The sequence below is a fragment of the Phallusia mammillata genome, chromosome 7 (genome assembly GCF_965637545.1).
Source record: "Phallusia mammillata chromosome 7, kaPhaMamm4.hap1.1, whole genome shotgun sequence".
NCBI lineage: Eukaryota > Metazoa > Chordata > Ascidiacea > Phlebobranchia > Ascidiidae > Phallusia > Phallusia mammillata.
In genome coordinates, this window is record NC_137258.1 from 20,639,423 (window position 1) to 20,652,814 (window position 13,392).

The following is a 13,392-nucleotide window of genomic DNA, read 5'->3' on the forward strand; positions in this document are numbered from 1 at the left end:
GCCATCGTACACAAGCCAATGTTTAGACCATGCACACTTGCGACATTTTGAAAAAACTCATCACGTCTTTGTCACACCAAAAAAAGACTACATACTTTCTACTGCATTTAAATTTAATTTCAACTGCGTTTTTAATAAAATTACCACTAAAAGATAAAAACGGAGAGGATAATATAGTATTTTCCAATTCACTTTCCTTTTGCTGTGCAGATATTGATAACAGCTTTAAACGCTCTTTTTCTTTTTCTTTAAAATTCTTTAGATCACAGACAATTCGAGTCAAACATTTCACACCTTGCGCATAACACTCATTTTATTAGACTCGAACACTCACGAATTCCTAACCTAACTGCATTCGCGGCCGTCACGACGCAATGACGCAGCCCAGACGCGGTAATTCAATTAATTGGTGACGATTACATGCATTAAACTGCCTCCAGCCGGTTGTCGCTGTGATGTCGCTCCATACTCTACATGCAGAAGTGACGGAATCGTTCAAATTGACGCAGTTCTCTCTCTGACAGCTTTGGGGCCGCAACCCGACCCAAATAGAGCATCGCATTGGCGACAATCCGACGTCTATGTCGATTTTCCTGATTAAAATATTGCCCCGGTAGCGTGACATGCAATTTGACACGGACCGAATGCGCGTAATTGGGCAAAGGCTTTGATCCGGGAAGATTGGACCTCCAGGTGAACCGACATGATTGCGCGTCAATTCAATCGCAAGTGCCTGGTTAGGGTGAATGTGAATGGCGGGAAAGGTGTGACTTCAATCATCGTCGCTGCCAAACGTATTCATGACGCCTTTAGTCTCGATTTTGTCGGTTATTGCAAAGCGTTACGCAATGGCGCGACCTTCCTTAATAATTGCAGGGAATGCGACCGCACAGGAGGGCTTCCAAACTGGTGACAAATCAAGATCAGAAGGTTTATGGTGGCTAATGATACCAACAATAGGGAAGTTACGATATTCGCTGGGTTGCCATCGGTTGTGCAACCACCGGACACATCACTAAGTTCGGCGTATGACCAAGTATCGACCTTCAGTGCTATGATGAAGCAATGTCGGTTTTGCTTTGATGTCGAGCCCCTCGCATCCGTTCTATGCCCGCTCCCGATTCGCATTGCCGGTTAAATGTCGCGCGACGCAGTGGCAGTCACGTGATCACGAGAGATGCCAGGCCTCTGACGTGACGCCTATTTGCCGTCGCTTGACTTTGACAGCGCGTCTGATAGATTAACCGCGCCATCATTGAAGTACAAACATTGGGATAGAAGACGTTGCAGGGCAGATTCTAGGTTTTGTATGCACAGAACTTGAAGCAATGGTAATGGGAAGTTAGGGGCATCCATGGGAAAACAGGTCAAAGCGGAAAGCTAATTCCAGCACGAAAACACCGGCCTTGTTAGACGCGGTTTTCCGTAAAGTGGCAAGTGTACAAAACAAGCGCGGATCAAACAAGCTTCGCGCGTGGTAAAGTAATCACATCCCGTAGGATGGCGCACCATACACAATGTGTTTCCTTAAGGATGTGGCCGCTGATTGCAGAATAAACGTTTGTGCGTTAATGAATCAGGTCAATGGGACGTACAATGTATCCCAAACAAGTATTTTTTGCGTTAAACGTTTCATTGCGACCAATAAGAATCCGTCGCAGGTGGTCACGTTAAGAATAGCAGTGAGAGCATGATGGGATCGGATTTCATCGCTGTTGTTGGAAGTTCAAACTTCACGCATCGTTTGAGGTTTGTACGTCATTGGAAGATGCTAAAAACAAATCGACGTGTCATAGCCCTTCATTCGTAGTAAAATATATGCAGCATTTTTTCTTGTTAGAAAACAATGTGTTGCAAAAACTTTTATGTTTCAATTTTGGTTATATTTGACACTACAAATTTTACATGTGTAAAAGCATCACGCCAACAAACGATAAGCTGCAGACAAAGCACACTGTTTTGACCTATAAGGTCTCATCAGTGCAGCTGGTGACAAGAAATGATAAGAACTTATAGGTCGAAACAATGTACACTGCCTGTAGCTAATATTTTATATAGTTTAGTAGTTAAAGTCCACTATAATTTTCACCCACTTATAGCAAATGCAAATCCCGGTTGGATGGTCTCCTTCTTATGCTTGACATTGGGTTGAGTCCGATAACTTGCAGCCCGATTTCGGCGTAGAAGTGCAATAACCGCAGCAACGAGCAAGATGAACATTAAACCGCCCACAACCCCAACCGATATGTAAACTTTAGTATAGTCCGATGCTGAATTAAATATGCGCTCAGTTAATCGACTGAATACCATTTTTCTGCGGGTATGTAAGCTATGTTTCCGCTTACTTTGTGCATGCATATGTCTACTAAATTGGGAAAATTACCCCAAAAATGTCTAAACACCCTGAAAAAACACAAACCTCAAAAATACCTTACAATATAAGGCAATGTGCAAAACGCAGTATGGCGTTGCCCACCCACAGAGGATAAAAACAAAACCGTGTTTATAATGGTAGAACGCATTAGATTTTTTTACGACAAAATGTGACCACACCTTGCTATTATTTCCCAACCTTTTTTCCTTTTACTTACATTCCGTGTTTCTCGCGAATTTCAACTTATCTTCAATGTTGGAAGAGTTGTCGAAATTTATATTTCCTGTTTGAAAGGGCATCTTCAGTGGGAATATTGGGCCGAACCCCAGACGCACAGACTCTGCTGTCTCGTCGAAAGTTTGTAATGTCGCTCTTTGTTGCCATCTCGTGGGCAAACCAGGACACTAAATGAGTTTCGCATTTAATATGGGAAAAATGCCACCACAAATAAACATACCTTGTCGGTATAGTTGCATAAAGACTTCTTAGAGTTGCCTTTGCAAAGTATTACATCGCAAAATATGTAAATTCGTTGCATCGGAAGGTTTAACCACTTAAACATCTGGAAACGCCATCGAAATATTGAATTTCTGTGGTCGTTTTTTATCACCAGTACAGTTGGATCGTTTTTTGATGGGCAGCTGATAGAAGAAGGAATAAAGCTTATTATCAAAGTGTAAAACTGCACTCCATATTTTAGCTAGCTAGAGGTAGGTATTATAGTGGGGGCAAAATCACATACTTTAATTAGGACTTAGGCTACCAACCGATGCACACTTGGACGAAAGGGTTATACTTTATTAATAAACAATCATTTGCACAGGCATTCGCTTGTAACGCTCCTTGGGTGGGACTTTTCGATCGTTTATGTCTATCCCAGTGGAACTTTATTCATCTTGGCCGAAATATTTGGTCTACATCGGTTTGTGTCCTATTGTAAGGTCACACAAGAGTATGTCGTCATACTTTAACATCTTACAAGTGGAAATATCTCTGTTGCGCGAAAAATATTTTTAGCACACTACTGATGCATGAACCACAGTTTGGAAACCCCTGGACTTTCTAGTAAAGTCTATTCATTTTTTTGTTAAAAAAACATTACCCGTTTTCAATCAAATTGTGAATCGATTTTTCATCGTTGGTGTCAGGTTGGTGACTTGCAATGCAGCGTTGGACAATCGTACTGGACTCTCCTGCACCATCTAGCGGGTTTAATTCCGACGCTTTAATTTCGACGTACAGAAACTGGCCAATCTGAAAATATGTTGGCATATTTGGTAACATGAAAAACGTTACTTTAAACTGTGGTTCCTACCGAAGTTAAAACGATGTGATCTTGTTGAAGGTTGCTGGAGGTAAAAGTTTCCTCGCGATGAAGTGACATTTCCAAATTTCCAAAATCGGCAACGGACAGTCTGTATAATGTTGCATTTTTGTGTTTAAATATGTTTATTGAAACTTTGGATCACGGTATTTGTTCTATACGTAACCATAAGAAAACAGTTTACACGACAATTAAACAAACCTAAGCAACCTGGAGTTCTACAAACTTAATGCTTGAAGTTTAAACAACAACATATAGATGCATTTTAGTATAAAGTTGAAAATGGCGACATAATTCTCTTCTTTTAGTTTACGAATTTGAGTACAGGTGGGCCCTAACTTGACTTACGACATGTTACGAAGTCTAACACGACAATCGCAGTTCTCTGTCAAAAATAAGTTAATTTATTGACAAGAACATAGATAGATGGCTTGTAAAACACACCTGCGCATATTGAAGAGCACTGGTACCGGCTTCTGGCCATAAAACAAGCATGACACGTTGAAGACGTTCTTCAGAGCACCTGTTTGAGCATCCCACATATAGATTTCATTTCGATACGAAGTAAAAATGCCACGTTTCTAGAAAAAAGATGATTCTAGTCAAACTATTTGAAAATACGTTTTGATTTTCAGATCATGGTATACCGTTATTTTGCCTCCACACAGTTGCTTCTTTGATATGTCGATCTTTATTTCAGAAACACCGTTGGAATGCGTTACTGTTCGGCAACGATCAAACGGAAAACCATTCCGAAATTTCAAATTATTTGGCTGAAAATCGTCAGTCAGCTGGACTGTGACTGTCTCCCATTCGCATAATGTAGAATACCCTGCAACAAAGTAAAATGAAACAGCTGGTTAAATTGTGCATTCTCTGCTAATTGTACAAATTGTTTCAACATCTTGATGCTGTTTTGAACACGGTTATATTGCCTTAAACCAGTTTAAACTTAATGCGACTTACCATTCGTTAGATTGAAAGAAGCTGCAACTCGGTCAAACACAAAGGCTATGCAGTAGAAAAAGCACCAGCCTTTCCACTGAAACATAATGCTATTGTGTTCGTATGTTGTCTTTTCACCAAGCGAAATAAACTCAACTCCACTTAAGCATTTTAGCACAAGCACAAGCTTCCTAACCAAACGTTAAGGAAACATTACAGCGCCTAAGTTAACTGCATAAACTCCTCAAAGCTCCTACAATTAACAGAAGCAGCAAGAAACGTGTTTTCTACGATAGTTAAGTGCAGTGTGACCGGTGCGCCGAATCTCTTTAGCCACGAGGCGACACAACATCCCGAGGCTATTGCCGCTGACGTCACAGCTACACCAGCGAACGACAAACCACTAAACCGTGACGTTTTTATAGCCGGCAATTAGGATGTTTGTCGCGTGGGGGCGTGCTCGACGTGTATTCCAACCAACTGTCATTCGGCTCGCGGCGACTTCTATTTTGGTCCGTTCACACGACTAGTGACGTCTTAAGAAACAGACAATGACGAAACATGCTGTTGTTGTTATTTAGAATGTTTACGAGTGGTTGGGAAACTCCCTTAAGAAAACATTATCTCTTTGCTTTAATGTTCGCAAAATTTTATATGGCATGCAAAAACGTGTCACTTATTTGCAGATATTGCATTTGTTGCACAGCACAAGTTACACTTGCTTTAAGTTTAACAAATAAAACAAACAGTCTTTATAATACATAGATATATACACAGGGTTGCCATCGACTTGAAACAAAAAATAAGGACAACCGAAAAATAAAATTTTAATACAAAACGAAACAAACGTTTTTGAACAAATCTTGATAATATGCAATATTTTGGCCAAATACAATCTGTTCCAGCAACTCCTTGTTAATAAAAAAAATACTTAGTGCATCTCATAACAGCTCAGGTCTAGGTTTACTTTTACTTGTAGCAGGGATTTGACTAGTAATTGTTGAAAACAAGACAAAATAAGGACGTAAGTCAAAAATAAGGACATTTCTTAGAAATAAGGACAATGAACTTTTGTAAGGCATACCCCCTCAAAATATGGACAAATCTTAGAAATAAGGACGGTATGGCAACCCTGAGTATATACAACATTGTGAAGGCTTGTTCTATGGGGGTTGCCCATTGTCGGTTTCAAACCGATCGAAAATATTGACATGCAAAGCAAATTAGGACATCCCGTCGGATCCAATTAGTCAACAGTGTGGATTTCCAATGTCGGCACTATTTGCAAATGATCAAAATCCTTCAATCACGTCTTTGGGTTTGCCATTGCACGATGGTGCTATTATCAAATAGGGGATTAACCGAGGCACACCACAGTCAAGGACCTGTTTTGTTTCCTGGCGAACGTCAAGATTCATATGAACAACTGCAAAAATCGACTGCGCCAAATCCCTGTTCCCGAGAGACTGGTTGGTACAAACGGAAGAAATAAAACAAACAAATACTGCTTGACATCGATTACAATTTCACTCTAGCTTGGTCAGTATTAGAAGCGGCCCAAGAGCAATTGATTTTAGAACCCAGGCAAGCGGCAGAGGTATGGTTCAACCAGTTTTTCGTACGCTATAGCTAGTCCGTGAACATTCTATTTTACGCTGATGAGAGCATAGAGATGCCCTGCCGTTGCATATGATCAGTGCTTCCTACTTGACCAATATGTAATTATAGGATGCCGCAGATAATGCTTGTCTGTTTGTCCGGGTTAACATAGTGCTATGAAAGACCACAACCACAGGCTATAGTTTAAGACTGACATCCATGTGTTGTAAGTTTACAAACTTTTTGTCTCAAGCAATATTTAAACTTAGTCGTTAGTGGCATATGACAGCCTTTTATATTGTTTTCAAACCTGTTAGATTTGGAAAACATTTGGGTCTTTGGCTTTCCCAACAACAGCATAATAGTATTGATTTTCTTTTGAAATTTTTCTGTTTCATAATCATCAATTATAGAGTTGTTGTACTTCTATGGTTGTGTATGGTAGCGGCTGTAGATGCGTTTCGACCCGTTCCATGATCAAAACAGAGAAAAAAGTATAGCTAAATATATGTACGAAAATAAGCATGAAAAGGATTTTTGCAAATTTTACTTTGAAAACGATTTGATCTCTCTGAATGAGTTAAAATGCGAATTTTAACATCTTTTACATCGAATCGCAGACGGAGTGGTAATTTGCGCACGCGTTCCTTATCAAGGCGAAGAAGATTAAGTTTCAAGTTCGATTGCACAAAGAAAGATAAGACATCGTCAGGGTGTGAGGTTACGAAAACTCGCAAGCCGTGGGGTGCGAGGTAAAAAGTGATCAGTGACCTTATCTTGTCCAACCTATATAGCTGTCCGCGATGCGTTGAGTACACAGCATAGGGACAACGATAATTACGGGCTACTGAACGCAGTTGGTAGCGTGTATAATGCGTAAACAGCGCGGACCAACGAAAATCTCGCACTCTATTGTTGGAGAGACGGGCGCGTCCTCAGAAGCTGTCCTAACGAGACTCGATCAGAAAAAAGGCGGGACCCATTCTAAACAGTGAAGAAAAGTGGTACGCTGCTTGCAAACGAGTGTTAGAAAGACGAGCGGACAGCAGAAACGAAGGAAAGAGATTTAATCCCACTGACGAGAACAGACAGAAAGGGTTGCTGGTGCTCAAGCGTTCCTCTTGTACAGAACAGTATTGCATACCATTGTCAGAACATAATGTGGATTTCACATGTCTCTGGCAGCGGATTAGTCAGGGATGAGATTTTCTTCGACTTAATCGCCTTTGTTCTGAAGAGTCCCGCAGAGGGATGTGTATCATTCCGTGCAGCAAATGCATATTAGTGTTAGAGGTCTGTCATAGCAGCGGCTGTATAGTGAGAGGTTTTAGTAATGGGTAAGTGTATCAAGATTTCAAAATTTCGTAACCTTTAAGAATAGGCGTAATGTTATAGTGGTAGTTATCTGATTAACGTAAACATATTTCATTTCGCAACACACTTTTTCGTCACAGTGTTGACAAGTAATTGCTTTTCTGTAAACAGAACAGCAAACTGTATTACGTATGGCCGCTTGTGTCTTTGGGACGTGGACGTTACGTAAGGCCACAATTTCTAGGCGCAATTATTAATTTGCCTGGTAAGGTAACTCGTGTATGGAGAAGCTAACGTTATAACCCTGTAATTTGGTAGTTGATTTGCGTAGGACCCCCCTGATTACCAAAGAAACATCAACGGCGGTTTATTAAACTGACGAGCCAGCGCAGCCATGTCACTGAAGGTTGTTTACCAAAATGTTTTAATTGGACAACAGCTGACGCCGGTCCGTTGTCAGATTTTATTGGCCACAATAACGGGTCCTCGTTACGGCGATTTTTACTTCTCACACCGCCAGAGACAGTTACTGACTTCAGTCACACGCACAGTGCAGTTAAGAAGCAGAGGGGACAAACAGGCAGGCAGTTAACAGCGCGATAAAACGGCCGGGGCATTAATTGGCTGAAACTTGACATTACAATATGACAGTCAGGGCCATTTGATTTACAGTCGCTTCTCCCCGCAGCCAATTTGAGTTTTCTCTCAGTTTAGCGAAAGTTTGCAGCACTGTGAAATTGGTTGAGCCGTGTTATGTTTAGGTAACATTGCCTAACCGTTCAACTTGCCTTTCAGCGGATTGCGTAGCTAATATGTATTGTACAATTGCACCGCCGACCGCCCAGGGATTATTGAGTTCTCACTCAGGACATTTTGGATTACCAACGCAGCTCGGGCTAGTACGAGTGCAATCGAGCTGTTCATCTTCGGGGTCGGGTAGCGAAAGCGCTTTTGCCCAGCAAAGTCAAACCCTGATCGGCACAAACGCAAAGTACACTGTGATTGGGACCGATGATCTCGCTCTGCAACTTGCTGGAGATCGGACTCGAGCTAAGTTTTTGGAAACAGGGAGCAACTGTGAACGAAGAACCCGGGCTCCACAGCACTGTGACTCATCGTCAGCTCCACCTTCAGTGTTGTCAGCTTACCATAGCTCATCCTCCAGTAGTGGTAACTCATCTCCCACATCGTTTTACTCCTTACCAAATCACGACCTGATGTCTCACCTCCATTCTTCGGGCGCAACGAGACCAGAAAGCCCAGTTGTTGTTGTTGCTGGTGCTGCCTCAGCCCAGCAACACAGACCCAGTACGAGATATCACCATCCAGCAGCTACTGCTTCAAGCCCAATCGCCTCGCCAACCACACAAAAGAGTATGTTTTTGAATTGGAAAAACAACAACGTTGGACAGACGCCGCGGCCCAATGAGGTATCAACAAAAAATAATTCTCTGACCCGAGCTACAACTGCTTTAGGTTTATCACGTCAATGCAACAACGATTTATCAAGCGAAAACTTACCACGAAGCAAATCAAACTTCTGCGTAGAACTTTCCAAACAGACGAAAACAACACAAAGTAAAAGGCCGCAAGTTCCCCCCAAATGTGAAAAAGTGATCGAAATGTTAAAAAGCAAAGCGAGGAAATCGAATAAAACTCGAGCCGAAATGAATATTAAAAACAATAACTGTCCACCACAAGGTGCCGCTGTCGCCCCGTCGCCCGTGCAACCGACTGCCAGAAAGGAGCAAAACAAATCTGCTTCTGTTGAACTGAATGCAAAGTGAGTTATACATACAAATATTAGGAACTCTTATATCAGTAAATGTGTTGATTTATGATATTAATGTTTACGTTTCTTGTGTAGGAAAAGTTTTCTCGAGACATACGATGTTCTTGGGGTGATCGGTGTTGGAGGTGGCGGAATGGTTTACGCGGGGACCAGAACCACCGACAATCATCCCGTGGCGATCAAACGTATCATGCGAGAGAAGGTGAAACGCTGGGAGCGGATTCAAGGCAGGACTGTACCACAGGAAATCGCCTTAATGATCAGGTACAATATATGAAACAGTCAAAAGCATATACAGCCAGTGGTGGGATTCAGCCGGTTCGCGCCGGTTCTACAGAACCGTCTCACAAAATTTATGAGATTAGCGAACCGGTTAGCATTACTGGTTACTGTCAAGGGACTTTTTGTAATAGTATCGGCTGAAAAATATGACTATTGTGATAGAACCGTCTGACAAAAAATTGAAACCCACCACTGGATACAGCTAAATTATTGTGCAAAATCAATCAATATGCAAGTAAAGAAACAACTGCATTAAAGGCCCCGGTACTAGGGAGGATGGGCGTAATGCGCTTGTGGACACGTGTTCAGTGAGTTCTATTGTTTCGCGGGCTGGTTTAGAAGTCGTCCACTGACGTGCCTTCGATTATTCTAATTGCTCAATTCAGTGGTTCGCCCGAGTGCAAACAGCGATCGGGTGCAGGTCTCAATTTACGGCCTTCGAAATTGAATGTCACCGCGCAACGGGTGACGACGCTGTTGCTGCGAGAGCGTTAAAAAACGAACGCGTCATTTATGGTCCTAAACAGAAACAATTGAGTCTCACGCAATAAACAAATTGGGTGGTTTTCCACTGCAAAAACGACGTGGTAAAAATACGGTAGTACCAACGATGTTCGGCGTCGTTCCGGCGGCACAACACCTCTTAAAATGAAAAAATATATTGGTAAAACAGGAAATATTCTTTTGGTATCCACACCTACCCTTGTATGCAATCCTAGATATAAGTCTTAGCCTTGTTGACTTACGATAACTGCCTCGGACGTAAAGAGATAAAGTTGGGAAGAATAAGTAAAATATGCTTTTTGTCGTTGTGGAGCAATGCCTAAAATTTCGAGTATTTTTGTGATTATTATTGAATTTTTTATTTATTTGTTTGTTTTGTGATTTAAAGGGTGAACGGCCACCAGGGGATCATTCGCCTATTGGATTGGTACGAGTGTCTCGATTCATTTATTCTTATCCTGGAAAGACCCGCCAGCTCGGTTGATCTGTTTGATTACATTCGCGAAGTTGGAAGGATGAATGAAAAAGAAGCCTGTATGATTTTCAGACAAGTAAGTTTACAAACATTCCCAACTCTCTACTCTTCCAATATTGGGAAAATCACATAAAAAATTTTCAAGAGTAAAAAGTTTAAAGTTAATAAAAACAAAAATTACTATAAAAGCAGAGAAATTTATTTACTCTTGCCATTACAAAAGCATTTTTACCAGTGTTTAAATATCGCGTGCAAAACGACATAATTATTTTTCCATTCAGATCCTTACTGCCGTTTACCACATCCACACTAGAGGGGTCGTACATCGTGACATCAAAGACGAAAACATTGTCCTTAACCGCGACACTGGTGAGGCCAAGTTGATCGACTTCGGATGCGGAACTCTCATTCACGAGCATCCTTACCGCGACTTCTCAGGAACTCCAGAGTTTTATCCACCCGAATGGTTCAATGAGGTAAGACGAAAGTTGGTTAGCCTAATTGTTTGTTCGCTTTACCCAGTGGCCCGCAACCCTTTTCGACGAATTCTTTCTTCAACAATTCAAAACCGTTCCATTTCTCTCTAATGTACTACATAGTAGATGCTAAACCGTTCAATAATCATTAAAATTGGGGCTTCTATCAACTTCACAAATGAAATTCCCAGAGCTTAAGTATCTGTCTACAAACCACATGAACAAATTAAAGCAAATTACCCCACCCCCTATCAAGTTTCAAAATTCCTCCCTTGGGAAGAATTCCTTTCCGGTTGGGAACCACCGACATAACCAGTGATTTTTTAGCTGCCAATAAACAGATCCTGCAGAGTAGACATGGCCCATTCATTTGTCCTGCATTTTTGCAATTGTCTTTTTTGGGATTTTGTTGGAAAAGAATATAAAACAAACTTTGTGAACCACTGACTATAACAAAACTTATCCGCTCTTTATTTCAATTGGTACCAACAACATCAAAATGTGCAAACTTGGCATATAACTCAAACGTGCATATTTTTCTTGTCAGCATTACTATAACGCTCGCACTGCAGCGATTTGGAGCCTGGGAGTTCTACTCTTCGACATGCTCTGCGGGGAAATCCCCTTTAAATCAAAGACCAAGATCGCACAGGGAAAGTTTGATTTCAAGGTAAATAGCTTGTTTCATATTTTCAATTGCAAATATGGTTTGTCCGCATCTCAAGACTGCGGGTTGAATAAATAAAAAGATAGCGAATAAGTAGCGCGGTTTGTTTAGAGATACCAACGTCTCTTCAACTTGATTCGTTTGGACGCGATTGTATTATGTATTGAGTGTAGAAAATGTCAGCTATACGATGTAAGTTATATAATAATGTTACATTGACTGTTTCAAACAACTGCTATACAAGAGATAAAACGCGGAATGGCTGAAATATAGGCTGTAGTGTACGCTTTCCTAAGTGTTGAAAAATTAGATGAGCATTGCGCACTTCGGTGAAACAATAAAATTCACCACACAAGTAAAAATAAAAAGTCTTTGGATTGGGTGACATGCCCTAAATAACATGTTGGTGCAATCAACCTAACAGTCCCTGAATTGCTTGATCAAGTCTTGTGTAAATTCTAACCTCAACCAAACGTGCTCCAATCCGAGTACTTACAATTCTATTTACGAACTTGCAGGGCAATGTCAGCAGCGAAGCAAAACATCTCATAACATGGATGCTTTCCTTTAAACCCGAATCGCGACCAACTTTAGTGGACATTATGCAACACCCATGGATTGGAGGCAAAAAATTCTAAATCATATGAAATCTGCCCAGTTCCGTTCCCCTGCCCAGTGTTTACTCTTTTCGAGTCTCTTGAAACGAGTCTTTCTATATGCGTGCAATGTTGGTCGAGTGTCTACCTCTGTTGCTGTTTTGTCTGTTATCTCGTTTTCTAGTCAATTTGATGTTACCTTTCAGCTTGAGCTTGCCTATGCAAAATTTTGAGCGTCTGTGTGTTACGGACATACGTTTTTTAAAATAAACTTTTCTGATACCAAACTGTTGTTGTTTTCTTGTAAAAGTAGTCGTAATGTTGACTGTCAGTCACTGCAAAAGTTCAATCAAACACGGATATTATGTTGTCGTGGACAAATTGTTGACTAACAAGGTACGCATTTCGGGGCATTTTGGAATCCATATTAATTTCATGAATTTATACACGGGAAACGAGTGAAAGTAAAAATGTATCGAATATCATTTGATGATTGGTTCGTCTCCACAATGTCCAGGCAGAATTAATTGTCACCATTTAATAGTAGGTCACATTGTAGAAGAAAAAAGTTTATCAAGCTGTAATTAAGGTTCAAACCCACGTCAAAAGACTTTCTAAGGTTTGCGCTAACTAATATAAACTATATAGCCTTTGGTACCTCTATAAGTCGAAAACTAGTCATTTCGCTTTGTTTGTATGCTTCGTTTTTTAAAACTTAAAATTTTCTTATAATACCGCATTTCCGTCCGGGGGTTTTCGTTTCATGCGGCTAGCGATGTCAGCACCGGCGGTTGTTGGCGGATGTTTGTTGCTAGGTTTTCCTAGATGAATTAAAAAAAAGACGTTGTCAACTGCCCTTAATCAGCAAAGCACTTGCTTTTCTGTTTTATGGTAAGTTAAATATGCTACCTTAGGTTTTTTTTTTTAAAAAAAACGGGCCTGACTTTACACTGTATTTTTTTGAACAAATTTAACTAGCGAAGTAGTCAAGTTGCTGGACCTGACCTAATGTTAAACATCCCTAAAACACACTGTTTAAGACCA

General features: G+C 40.9%; 2 protein-coding genes across 2 annotated transcripts; one reads left to right on the top strand and one right to left on the bottom strand.

The window, feature by feature from the left end:
* Positions 1 to 295: 295 nt before the first annotated feature.
* Positions 296 to 4,959, bottom strand: LOC145237519 (uncharacterized). Its single transcript, XM_080100416.1, has 9 exons — positions 4,665 to 4,959; positions 4,346 to 4,530; positions 4,143 to 4,279; positions 3,690 to 3,789; positions 3,477 to 3,628; positions 2,832 to 3,015; positions 2,592 to 2,778; positions 2,094 to 2,270; positions 296 to 1,771 (listed from the first exon to the last, which is right to left on the bottom strand). Exons 1-9 carry the CDS (start codon positions 4,747 to 4,749, stop codon positions 1,734 to 1,736), a joined length of 1,245 nt encoding a protein of 414 aa, XP_079956542.1. The 5' UTR covers positions 4,750 to 4,959; the 3' UTR covers positions 296 to 1,733.
* A 2,135-nt stretch (positions 4,960 to 7,094) lies between these two features.
* Positions 7,095 to 12,635, top strand: LOC145238687 (uncharacterized). The gene is made up of 6 exons (XM_080101932.1): positions 7,095 to 9,339; positions 9,424 to 9,612; positions 10,523 to 10,685; positions 10,891 to 11,085; positions 11,633 to 11,755; positions 12,271 to 12,635. Exons 1-6 carry the CDS (start codon positions 8,369 to 8,371, stop codon positions 12,388 to 12,390), a joined length of 1,761 nt encoding a protein of 586 aa, XP_079958058.1. The 5' UTR covers positions 7,095 to 8,368; the 3' UTR covers positions 12,391 to 12,635.
* The last annotated feature ends 757 nt before the right edge of the window (positions 12,636 to 13,392 follow it).